A 13,615-nucleotide genomic window follows, 5' to 3' on the forward strand; every position below is an offset into this window, starting at 1 on the left:
GATATGGATAGAAGAAATGATACAACAACATATTGATTTAAAACTGGAGCTGTTCCTATTGGGTATCTTTCCAGAGAAAATCAGTAAAGAAAATACATATTCAATTATATATGTAACAACAGTAGCGAGGATTGTATTTGTGCAAAACTGGAAAGCAGAGAGAATGCCCCTGGAAGGGGAAGTAATTAAGAAAAGTTTAGATTGTGCAGAAATGAATAGATTAACTTTGATAATTAAAGAACCAGAGAATTCAGCACATTTTAAGATATGGGGTCAATTTTACCATTGGCTAGAAAAGAGATATATATATAAACAAATTAATAGTTATGTAAGAGAATGGTATAATTAAAATATTGTATTTTTGGAAATTAAGAGAAAATGAAATAGAAGAAACAAGAAGAAGACAAAGTCACTGAAGAAACATCGAGATAATACACGGAAGGATTGACTGATGTATTAAGTGTTTGTTTTGTGTATAAAATTTTAAAAAAAATCACGAAAGAAGATGATGTTGTTTTTTGGGGTTTTTTTGGTTTTATTTGCATTTATATCCCGCCCTTCTCCGAAGACTCAGGGTGGCTTACACAGTGTTAAGCAATAGTCTTCATCCATTTGTATATTATATACAAAGTCAACTTTTATTGCCCCCAACAATCTGGGTCCTCATTTTACCTACCTTATAAAGGATGGAAGGCTGAGTCAACCTTGGGCCTGGTGGGGCTTGAACCTGCAGTAATTGCAAGCAGCTGCTGTTAATAACAGACTGTCTTAGCAGTCTGAGCCACCAGAGGCCCCTTGTTAATGACTTTGTGTATGTTCTTGCTAAGTAAAACTAAAGGAAAATTTTCAGAGAAACTTTTGCCTCTGAGCAGAAAGCATCTACAAAAGAATGATCTCTCTTTAGCTAAATAAACTTTATGCAGTTATTCTGCTGGTCAGTCCTTGAAGGGTTCACTCATTATTGCAGCCTCCCCCTGGAGCTATGAACACTTGAGCTTAAACTCCTTTTTTAAAAAATGATATGCTGTATTTCCAATTGACTAATAAATTCTATATTAGAGGTAGTGTCTTTTCATGATCCCAGGAAGGTGACTGATAAATCTTTGCTGAACAAGAGCTTTTAAACTAGGTAAAGGTAAAGGTTCCCCTCACACATACTTGCTAGTCGTTGCCGACTCTAGGGGGCGGTGCTCATCTCTGTTTCAAAGCCGAAGAGCCAGCACTGTCCGAAGACGTCTCCATGGTCATGTGGCCAGCATGACTCAACACCAAAGGCGCACGGAACGCTGTTACCTTCCCACCAAAGGTGGTCCCTATTTTTTCTACTTGCATTTTTGCGTGCTTTCGAAACTGCTAGGTTGGCAGAAGCTGGGACAAGTAACGGGAGCTCACCCTGTTACACGGCAGCACTAGGGATTCGAACCGCTGAGCTGCTGACCTTTCGCTCGGCAAGCTCAACGTCCTAGCCTCTGAGCTACCGCGTCCCCTTTTAAACTAGTAACTGCAATTATGTTACAAAATCTGAGTTCATTTGTTTAGAAACAACACATTAATAGGTAGGAAATACTAAAGATAAATTTAAAATTTGTGTCTTCAATTTAATATATTTGTATTTTAACTGGCTGAGTTCAACAGTTCAACTGTTGCTGAGTTTAAATGATGTGATTATTTTATGAGAGCTGTTTCATGTTAGGTTTTTCTTTTCTTTGTCATTACAGTGGATCTTTTGAATCTGTCTGCTGCATGTGATGCCTTGGACCAGCACAACCTCAAACAGAATGATCAACCAATTGATATACTTCAGATCATTAACTGCTTAACTACCATTTATGATAAATTGGAACAAGAGCACAATAACCTAGTCAATGTCCCTCTATGTGTAGATATGTGCCTCAACTGGTTTTTGAATGTTTATGACACGTAGGTCTCTCTAGTTTTCTTTACCAGTTGATTGTAATAAGTTGATTGTAATAAATTGATTGTCATTTTTTAAAATAAAATAACAACTGGTAGTTGTTCGTATGGGAGAAAATTGGGCATTATTTTGAAATTCAGAAAGAGTTGTTGAAAATTACCAATCTTAATCTTAAAAACAACAAAATTTATTATATCATTTAATTTTGAAGTTCTGTATGACCCTAGAATTAGAACTTAATGCTTGTTAATTGTTTTCAATTTTAATAGATATTCATATACTAATAAAATTATTAATTTTTTTGGGTGCCAAAATGTAACTGTTAATTACATTTCACAGTAACCTACTTCTCATAAAGTATATATACAAGTCTTAATTGTATATGCAGAATTACTATTCAGAGTTGGAAATGGATTATATTTATGATTTTGGAAAATGCTTATAACTCAGCATACAAATTATTATAAAATTGTGCAAACATAATTACATCTTGTATGTTGTACTGTGCTTCCCTGAAAATACAACCCACCCAGAAAACGAGCCCTAATGTTGGCTTTGGAAGCCATGTTAGGCCAGAAGGTTCCATACTGCCACCTTCTCATGTGTGGGAAAGTAGGAAGGGGGATTTAGTAGAGGGATTGTCTTTAGACATAATAACATTCTTCCTGTTGGTCAAGGTCAAGGTTGTTCCTGCATCTGGAGAGAAGTGGTCGGAATGCTGTCTCTATAGGGGACGGATGGGGATTAGGGTATGTGATCGACAGAGGAGTGAGGGGATGGTTTGCATTTTTTTGATTTACTGAGGGAAAATCTGGACCTCTCAGGTTTTCCCAGCTGTGCCAGTTTACCTATTCTAGTAAATAGGACTTTGAAAAATGCTTGCTTCAGAGTTTTTACTTGGAGTTGGTTTTTTTCTGGAACACTGACATTAACCTGAATCCTCTTAAAGCATAATGGCACCCTGAAAGGGGGCTGTCATGGGTGCTGAGCCCCAGTGGTGCAAAGACTCAATGAAAATGGAGGAGAAAGAGGAGATCGCAGACGGGGCCAGGGGGACAGATACTCAAGGATTTATCAACATCCTGTTTTCTCCTTCTGAAGAAATGGTGCAATCCATTGAGGCTACAGAGGAGGCCCGAAGCCTAGGCGCTCGGCCCAAGGAGTCGGATTCCTGGAAAAGTTGCCAGTCTGATCCAACTCCAGAACGGGGACCAGAGGAGAGACCGCCTGGATATCATGCCGCTCCCAGCCCAGTGAAGTTGCCCCATGAGCCAGAGTGGAAAAGGGAGATAGCTTTGGGATCTGAAGATTCCCAGGACTGGAAACTATTTCCCCCATCGCAAAGCCAATCATTAACCAGGCTCTCTGAGCATTTTGAATGGATGGAAGTGGGAAGTTATGCACCCCCCTTTCAACCTCAAGTGAGATGGAGCTTAGCACAATCTATGGTCACCTTCCCCGATCCAGGACCTGGTGGAGGAATTAGCAGGACACAGGCACCTCTCTACCTGGCCAGGGATGAAACAAACGGCTCAGCACAGCATGGCCATCCCGCAGCTGGGAGACATCAGACACAGCCAGCATGGGGAATGCAAAACCCCCCTGCTGCCCCCCCTCACCAGCCTGCCTTTGTACTACCTCCTGCTGAATGTATCCACCCCAGGCTGGGGATTCTATCCCAACCAGGGATGGGTCCAGTGCCAGTGGTATCCAGCATCATCATCTCCAATTTTTAGGGATCCCCATGGCCCCAATATGGCCCAACGATCCTAGCACCACAGGAGGGGCTAATTCAGCAGCTGGCTGGAGTTCTCCCCGTCTCTGCAGCCCAGCAAGCAGCTCAGCCACCAGCCCCTCCCTCAGCAAGCTGTCATCCAGCAACCAGCAGCAGCTCCGCCATAGGTTCGAGCCCAGCCACCTGTCGCCGGGCCCAATACACCTGCGAGGCAAATGCCACCCCGCTTCAGAGCAACATTTGATAAGTAAGCCTGCCAAACTGGCTAACTTCCTCAGCAGGGTCTGGGCTCATATAGATCAGTATGGAGACCAATACGAATCAGATCGGGACTTGGTATCAGCGATTTCAGATGGGATGAATGAAGGGGAGGCTTCTGAATGGATAGCCCAGCTGCACAATGAGGGTGCTGTGGAACTAAATGATGCCGATGGGTTTGTTGCGCAGCTTCAGGCCAGATTTGAAGACCCAGACTAAATCAATTAAAATGAAGCCACAATAAAAGTGATGAAGCAAGGTAATCAACCCATAAAAGACTTTGTATGGGACTTTAGATGGGTTGCAGGGAACCTGAGGCATTGGCCGGACCGCATACTCCTACACTATTTTAAAGAAGCCATTGATCAAGAAGTCAGAACAGCCTGTGGGGTCCGGGGTGCCTGGGCAACTGCACAACTGGTATACCATGTCCATAGCTCTGGACATAAATTCACTCCAACTGCAAAACCCCAGCAGAGAAGCCTCCTCGGATAGCTAGATGGCCCCTTTCAAAGCCTGCTGAAGTCTTCCCCCCTCAACTGTCAAGAGTGATGAAATGCTATTGGTGTGGACAAACAGGACATCGAGCTTCTGAGTGCCTGGCCTCTGCCCCAGTTCCACAACAACGTCCGGCCGCAGCTGCCGAAAGCAGAAGGGCTCCTAGGAAGGCCCCAGATACCATTAGATTTGCCAGACAAGCCATAGAGGTTCCCCTCCCCGCTGAAGCGAGCAAGGAACCTCTGGCCAAAGAAGCCCCTCCCAATGAGGCTAGCAGAGAAGACGACGCGATTGTGAGTTCACCCATCCCCCCCCTTTTCAATTAAAGTGAGACTGGTGGTACCAGAGACGGGGGAGCAAGGAAAACTGCCAGCAGTAAATAGATACAGGCTGTACTAGATGTTTAATTGGACTTCCAATTGTTGAACAATTGGGGATCAAAACAAGAGCCTTAAAACGCCCAATTCAATTTCACCAGATGGATGGGACATTGATTGGAGGAGTCCCAGCCATCCCAATTACAGAACTGGTTAGATTAGAAATTGGAAGATATCATGAATTTACACGATTTATAGTAACCCCAAAGATGTCAGAATCTGTCATACTGGGCCTGGCTTGGCTGGACAAATCCCCACCATTAAATGGGAAGATGGATACCAGAAAATCATAATGGGTGTTGGCCCACTGCCCCCTATCCCTCCTTCCAAGGAACAGCCAACCCATAAGGGCCAGCTGCCAGAAACAGCAGCCACTGGTTCAAACAGGTCTCCAGATGAACCCCAGATTTCTAAGGTATATACAGACTTAGCCGAAACATTTAGGAGGAATGTAACATCCTCCCCCCTCATTGGGCCATGGATTGTGCCATTGAATTAGAACTGGGAGCCCAAGTTACCAAAACCCAGGATGTACTCCATGACGCCTGCTGAAATGACCGAGCTGAAGAAGTACATTGACACCAACTTAGCCAGAGGGTTCATTGAGCCTGCAAAATCCAGAGTGGCTGCCCCCATATTGTTTATAGAGAAGAAAGATGTGGGGGGGCCTGAGCTTATGTGTTGATTTTTATAATATCAATGCAGTTTGCATACAAAACACCTACCCCCTACCACTAATGAAAGACTTGCTGAACCACTTGTCAAAAGGCAAGATTTTCACCAAGTTAGATCTAAGGAAAGCCTACTATCGGGTTCACATAAAGGAGGGAGATGAATGGAAGACTGCTTTTAACTGTCCCAGGGCAGTTTCCAATTCTGGGTCATGCCTTTTGGACTTCAAGAGCCCCCCTGCAGTCTTCATGCAACTGATCAATGAAGTTCTGCATGAACACCTATATAAGGGGGTCCTTGTTTACCTGACCAACATTCTTATATTCAGCAAAAATATGGAAGTACATGTCAAATTAGTCAGGCAAGTGCTGAAAAAACTAGCAGCCAAACTTTATGCAAAGCTGTCAAAATGCAAGTTCCATAAGGAGTCCTTGGACTGCCTGGATTACAGGGTGTCAAATCAAGGAATTGAAATGGACTCGGGGAAGGTGATGGTGGTGCTAGACTGGCAACCCCCACAAACACGTAAGCAACTTCAAAGCTTCCTGGGGTTTGGTAATTTTTACAGACAGTTCATCCCTTCCTTCGCTGAGTTGCTTTCCCCTTGATGGAATTACTAAAAACCAGTTCGTGTCTCACCAAGCCAAAACCTAGCCAACCCCTAGCTTGGACAATGGACTGTCAAAAATCCTTTGAAGAATTAAAATGCCTATTCGCAGTGGAGCCGATCCTCCAGCACCCTGACCCAAACAAACCATTTGTAATCCAAGCTGACACTAGTGATGTGATGGTAGCGGCCATTCTACTGTAAAGGAATGCCCAAAACAAACTAATGCCGTGTGGTTACTTATCAAAAAAGTTAACGGACACTGAGCGCAAATGGGCGGGTATGGAAGACTTTTGCAGTGCGATGGGCTCTCTTACCCTGGAGACACTTCCTAGAGGAGGTTAAGGAGCCTTTCGAAGTGTGGACTGACCACAAAAACCTCGAGGCACTGAAGACCTCTCAGAAGCTTTCCTCCAAGCAGGTTCGCTGGGCTCAGTATTTCAAATGTTTTAACTTCAACCTGAAATACATTCCAGGAAGGGGAAAACCTATTAGCTTCTCTATCCAGGAAGCCCCAGTTTGATAGTAGACAACATGAACTACCGAAGAGGTAGTTCATGCCGTGATCTCTGAAACCCAATCATCAGGCCAAGCACACACTACGAGCACAAACATGCCATGGTTCTGACCTCCCTGAAGACAAGTTGACAGCAGAGCTAAAAGCGGCGCTCTCAACCGATGCCTGGTTCAAGGAAAACCAGCCAGACCTAATCCTAAAAGAGAGATTGGCTTGGAAGGGGGGAGTAAGATTTATGTGCCCAGCAGCATGCGACTCCTGGTGCTAAAGAGGTGTCATGATTCTTGAATAGGGGGCCATTTGGATTTTTAAAACCCTCCATCTGACTAGAAGACAATTCTGAAAAGAAAAGTCTTATTTTCAGGGAAACACGGTATGTACTACTATAATAGTCCTTTGATCTTTTTTATTTTGTTTTGTATTAGAATGAAATTCATTTTTATTTCTGGCATTTTAATAAGCTTAGATATAGAATAGAATAGAATTTTTTAATAGAATAGAATTACTTATTTGTTTATTTATTATCAATAGGGGTAGAACTGGAAGGATCCGAGTCCTGTCTTTCAAAACTGGTATAATTTCACTGTGTAAAGCACATCTGGAAGATAAATATAGATGTAAGTAATGATTGTGTTTTATAATTTTTGTCATTTGTTATGAAGCTAGATAAATAATAGGTCAAATTATCTTTTCACATATTTTAAACAAAACTTAGAAGTTAAAATATATTAAGCAGGCTTTGCACTAAATGTTACCTAATGTCATCTAGTTTAGCCACACTGGAAATTATGACATTTATAGTTCAGTACAGGTAGTCCTCGAGTTACGAATGTAATAGAGCCTGCCCATTCCGTTCTTAACATGAGGATTCGTGGGTGTGAATCTCATAGCTTGAACTGGATCACTCTCTCCTTTCACCCAAGCATTCGCTAATTGAATACAAGGCTCATTAAGTGCACTTGAGGTATTTCAGGGTGGGGAAGGCCATGGGGGGGGGGCTACTGATGGAACAGGCCACCTGCCTAAGACGAGCCCAAGGCCTCCCCAACCCACTGAAATACCTCATGCTCCCGACAATTGCTTCCCACCCCCTCAACCTGCCGCGCCAGGTAACTTCTGAAGATCTAGCAAGCAGTCTCCAGCCTCTCAGCCATGTGTACCCCGCAGTTCTGTTTGTGCCTCCAGAAGCCTCTCCCAGCAGGTTGCTGACCAAAATGGAGCTTCTGAGGGGTGAATCTGGCGCTCTGTTCGGCCCTCCACAGGCCTCACCCAGCCTGTTGCAGGCTGAAATGGAGCCTCAGAAGTTCCATTTCAGCCTGCAACAGGCTGGGGGAGGCCTGCAGAGAGCCAAACAGAATCTCATAGGGCTGGATCCACCCCATTGGAAGCTCCATTTTGGCTGGCTACGTGGCGAACAAAGCCTCTGGATGCCTGAACGTACCTTTTGAGGGGCGGATCCGCCACTCAAAAGCTCCATTTCAGCCAGCAGCATGCAGGACGAGCTTCTGCAGGTATTTATAAAGGTGAACAACTGCCATGGTGTTGCAAGATTGTAGTTTTGGGACTTGTTTGCAAATGCTAGGGGACACTTATTGTGTAACTTTGAACATTTGCTAACTCGGGGGTCTCCAACCTTTTGGACCTCAGGGACCACCAAATCTATAATTTTAAATCCTGTGGACCACTGGGGGGAAAGCTCAGCCACCTTTTGGGCCTATCACTCTGCTTTTGCAAGGCCTCCGGGTGGGAGGCCTGAGACAAAGCGCCTGTGTTCCAGGTACACAGCCTGGAAACTTCTTTTGTGTTCTTTCTCTCAAGAAATTTGCTCAATTTGAGTGAAGGAAAACAAAGACGGGCAGACTGACGGTGGCTTGTTGAAGTTGGTGGGAAAGTTGGTCCCATATTCCAGAGCTGTAGTAGTCACAGGACTTGCCCTTTGGTCATCCCGGATTAACTCCTCCACCCAGGTGCACTGGCGTCAGTGCATCTGGGTGGAGGAGCTGCTGTGGTGGGGCTGAAAATCTCCACCATGGAGGTGGCACGTGCAATGTGCAAAAAGGAGTATGATGGCCCATTTTTTAAAAATATTCATTGCAGATACATTATGACATTGCTTCTAAAGTGATTTTCTACTACACTTTTCTTTCTGCTATTAAACTCAAAAGAGAAGTAACTTGAGCCTTCATCATCTTTCTTATCTATTATGATCTTTTTCTTCTTTAGTTGTTGTTACTTTTTAAATTTAAACTTCCTTAGCATCATTAGAAGGAATGAAATGTTTTCTGTTATTCACACAGATGGATTATACAATTATGCAATCCCATTTGTAAACTTCCAAAGCCTACAGAATTCTTTGTGGGAGCGTCCGTCTTTGTATATCCCATGTGATTAATATAACTCCTTGTGTTTTTTATTTTATTTTACTATTTTCATTAGCATATTTGTCAGCCCATTTTGTTTACAATTGTTATTTTTCAGTCTGGTTTTTTTCTTATTTTTCTTTATTATTAAACTCTTTTTAAAAAAAAATTGCATGACACCTTGTCCTTTAGCTACAGGTACCACTTTGTATCCTAGACTTGTATTCTAAGGATCTTATTTTGTTATTGTTAGAATGCAGGAATATGTTTAATCCCTTATATAAGCAGAATTGATATTTCTTTTATCTTGGTGAAGGTCACATAGACACTGCCAGGCATTTACAAGAAACTGGCTTGTCACAATTATTAATTTCATTTGCAAGCCAAATTGCAAATTCTTCTTGAAGACGAACAGAATATTATAGTATATTGAACATATTTTCTAACACTGAATATTATAGTATATTGAACATATCTTATTTTCTGTATGTATCCCCTTTTAGTATTCTTACCTAAATGGTAAGCAAATTATAGTAAATCCAAAACATGTGCACTGATAACCTGACACATAAAGATTTTCTAGGGCTTTGAAAGAGTCTGCAGGAAATTGTAGATTGAATACTAAAATACTAAAATTTGATTAGGAATTATATCTCTTTATTTTAACAACTTAAAGAGAAACAAAATGAAATTAGGTGTAAAGCTCTTCTAAAAACAGCTGTATACAATATGAGAACTTTCCTACTGAAGCATAAAATATTGAAGCTGTAAAAGTATTTATTTATTTATTTTGTCACAACATTATATATAAATACATATAATGAAAGAAAAATATTTTTTTTAAAAAAAACATATTTTTTCATTGCACTGAAATATTTCTAACACCTTGAAAAATAAAGATTATTCAGGTCATGTTTTGGCAACTGCATTAGTGTCAAATAAATATTTCAGGTCTTTTCAAATTGATGTTCTTTCTGTTACAGATGTGCTGTGTAGTCGCTTCAATATACATGCAGTGTATCAAATTCATAGTCAGTTAAATTTTACTTGTGATACCATTTCTAACAATCCCTGGGGCTGATGCATCTTTGTAATAGAATGCATTTTTGTTCTTGGAAACACTATTTGCAATTTGATAAAGCTTCCGGGGAATTTTTACACTGAGATAAAAAAAAATTCCAAGTATAATGTAAAGTCCCATGCCTTGTACTTGTCTAGATTATTGCAATAATTTAGTAACATCATGTGCAATATACTCCAGTTTGATTGCATGAATTTTCCCCATACTTTTATTCTGTTTTTTCAGATCTGTTCAAGCAAGTTGCTAGTCCCACTGGATTCTGTGATCAACGTCGTCTGGGTCTCCTCCTACATGACTCTATCCAGATTCCAAGGCAGCTGGGAGAAGTTGCTTCTTTTGGTGGCAGTAATATTGAACCCAGTGTTAGGAGTTGTTTTCAGTTTGTAAGTATATATTTTGCTTTTAAAAAAACTCAACATTTTAATAACACACTCAGCACTCAATTGCTTCAAAATTTGACAAATTTGGTATTGGACGCATTTTGAAGCAGAAATTTTGACCCGATACCCAATGGAAGAAAGAACTTGCTGATGTTGACTGCAAAATGACTCGCTATTATTAAGTGTTGTACCTTAGAATTCTTGATGAACGTATCTTTTCTTTTATGTATACTGAGAGCATATGCACCAAGACAAATTCCTTGTGTGTCCAATCACACTTGGCCAATAAAAAAAAATCTATTTCTTCCGGCCAAAGTAGTGGGTCAAGTGGTAAGTTGTGGTTTTCTTGGTACTTGTTGGTTTTAGTATTCGGCACATATTTTGAAACGAATTACCGACAAGGACCAAAGTACCACTGTATGTAGATTTCAAGAGAAACAATTACATGAATATTATTATATTTGGATAAAATGTGACTGCATATTCTTTAACTCTTTCCTTGATTCACTGAAAATGCCATACTAAATTGACACAAAAAATATTCAGACCAGTCTGAAAGTGCTGCTGGAACTAGATCCATCCCATGTTAATATTTATTTCTCCATCTAGAATTCTTATTTATTGGCCAAGTGTGATTGGACAAAAAAGGAATTTTCTTCAGTGCATAAGCTCTCAGTGTACATAAAAGATACAAGTGATAAATCATGATCATAGTCATCATAAATATATTCATCATGAATCATAAGATACAACAGTCATAGGATACTAAATAAGCAATCAAATCTATACAAATAATAGATATTTATCAGCAACAAATCATATTAAATTCAGATTTAAAGCTGTCCGTGGTTAATAAGGCTCCCTTGATTTGTGATCTTATTCAGAGGGAGTCCGCGGACTTTACGGGCATTATGGAGACCTGGTTGGGCACAGAGGGGGGTGTACCCCTGGTTGAACTGTGCCCTCCGGGTTTCCGTGCATTCCATCAGCCGAGGGCCCAAGGTAGGGGTGGAGGGGTGGCGGTTGTGATTAAAGAAAGCCTAGAGCCGAGGAAGTCCACTGTGCCTCAGATAGCTGGTTGTGAATCCCTCCTTGTGAAGTGGGGCCATAGGAATCAGATGGGTCTGTTGATCGCGTACCTGGCTCCTTGCTGCGTGACTACAGCCCTACCTGAGCTGCTGGAGGTGCTTGCCGGGGTAGCGGTTGAGATTCCCAGACTATTGGTCATGGGGGATTTCAACTTGCCATCGGCCGGCTTGTCACCAGTGGTGGTCCAGGAGTTCCAGGCTTCCATGACGGCCTTGGACCTGATTCAAGTAACTGATGGCCCTACACACATTGGGGGAGGCACTCTAGATCTGATTTTTATCTCTGGACAGTGGTTTAATGATCTGGAATTAGGAGATTTAGTGACGGAACCGGTGTCATGGTCAGATCATTTTCTCCTTTGCCTAGACTTTCGGACCGCCGCCCACCACCGCAGGGAGACGGAACCAATACGTTGGTTCCGTCCCAGGCGCCTGATGGACCCTGAGAGGTTCCGGACGGAGCTTGGGCCGTTCCCTGAGGATCTTGCCCACGGCACGACCGAAGAACTAGTTGCGGCCTGGGAGCGGGCCGTGGCTGGGGCTTTGGACCGTGTCGTGCCTTTGCGGCCTCTGACCCGGTGTAGATCTCAATTGGCTCCTTGGTTCTCTGAGGAGCTGAGGGAGATGAAACGCCGGAGAAGACGCCTAGAGAGCACTTGGAGGTCTAGTAGTTCCGAGGCTGATCGGACACTAGTGAGGTCTTTTACTATCTAGTGGCAATGAGGGAGGCGAAACGTTCTTACGTTTCCACCCTCATTGCATCGGCAGATAACCGCCCGGCCGCTCGGTTTCGGGTGACCCGCTCCCTCCTTCATCAGGAGGGGCGGGATGACCCCTTACAGGGACGTGCTGAGGAGTTTAACGGTTATCTATACGATAAAATTGTTCAGCTTCGGGATAGTTTGGACCAAAATTGCGATGATCCAAGTGAGATGACGGAGGTCTTGTTGAGGTGGTTTGGGATGAGTTTGATTCTGTGGCTCTCGAGGACGTGGACAGGTTGCTGGGGAGGTTACATGCAACTACATGTTTACTGGACCCGTGTCCCTCCTGGTTAGTGCTGGCTACACAGGAAGTGACACGAGGCTGGCTCCGGGGAATTATAAATGCTTCGTTGATGGAAGGGGTTTTCCCCACCGCCTTGAAAGAGGCGGTGGTGAGGCCCCTCCTCAAGAAGCCTTCCCTGGATCCAGCTATTTTGGGGAATTACCGTCCAGTCTCCAACCTTCGCTTTGTGTCAAAGGTTGTAGAGAGTGTGGTTGCATGGCAGCTTCCCCAGTATCTGGATGAAGCTGTCTATCTAGACCCGTTCCAGTCCGGCTTCCGGCCTGATCATAGTACGGAGACAGCTTTGGTCGCGTTGGTGGATGACCTCTGGAGGGCCAGGGATAGGGGTTGTTCCTCTGCCCTGGTCCTATTAGATCTCTCAGCGGCTTTTGATACCATCGACCATGGTATCCTGCTGCACCGGTTGGGGGGCTTGGGAGTGGGAGGCACCATTTATCGGTGGTTCTCCTCCTATCTCTCTGACCGGTCGCAGACGGTGTTGACAGGGGGGCAGAGATCGACCGCGAGGCGCCTTACTTGGGTGCCTCAGAGGTCGATTCTCTCGCCTCTCCTGTTCAACATCTATATGAAGCCGCTGGGCGAGGTCATCAGTGGCTTCGGGGTGAGTTACCATCTGTACGCTGATGACATGCAGCTGTACTTCTCCACCCCGGGCCATCCCAACGAAGCTGTCGAAGTGCTGTCCCAGTGTCCCGGTGGAAGCCGTACGCGTCTGGATGGGGAGAAACAGACTCAAGCTCTGTTGTGTCTTGTCCGCTCTCACTGCAGCCGGGGTCTGCTTATCTGCTCCCGAACACGGAGGAATGTATGCCTCCCGGCCCCAGTCCTGGCTCCATGCCCAGACAAGCTGCAGAGGAGGGGGCACCTCCCGGTCCCAGCCCTGGCTCCATGCCCAAGCAGGCTGCAGAGGAGGGAGCATCCCCCGGCCCCAGCCCTGGCTCCATGCCCAGGCAAACGGAGCAGCTAGACCCCTCCCCCTCCTCCACAGCATGTGAGCCTGAGGAAAGTTTACTTCCAACAGCTGATTGGAGTGACCCTCGCATCAGAAGATTGGATAGG

At 43.7% G+C, this 13,615-nt stretch overlaps 1 protein-coding gene across 12 annotated transcripts in view; it reads left to right on the forward strand.

Annotated features, from left to right (window-relative positions):
- Nucleotides 1-13,615, forward strand: part of DMD (dystrophin) — a 1,918,566-nt gene that overhangs the window by 1,745,916 nt on the left and 159,035 nt on the right. For all 12 annotated transcript variants that reach the window (XR_009155503.1, XR_009155504.1, XM_058186507.1 and 9 more), the window contains 3 exons: nucleotides 1,719-1,920; nucleotides 7,111-7,196; nucleotides 10,246-10,403. Coding sequence is in view for 10 of the 12 variants with exons in the window: in XM_058186507.1 (XP_058042490.1) it covers nucleotides 1,719-1,920; nucleotides 7,111-7,196; nucleotides 10,246-10,403 (446 nt within the window). In the remaining 2 variants the exon portion in view is untranslated. The remainder of the gene's footprint in view (nucleotides 1-1,718; nucleotides 1,921-7,110; nucleotides 7,197-10,245; nucleotides 10,404-13,615) is intronic.

This window comes from Ahaetulla prasina, chromosome 5 (genome assembly GCF_028640845.1).
Source record: "Ahaetulla prasina isolate Xishuangbanna chromosome 5, ASM2864084v1, whole genome shotgun sequence".
Classification (NCBI taxonomy): Eukaryota; Metazoa; Chordata; class Lepidosauria; order Squamata; family Colubridae; genus Ahaetulla; species Ahaetulla prasina.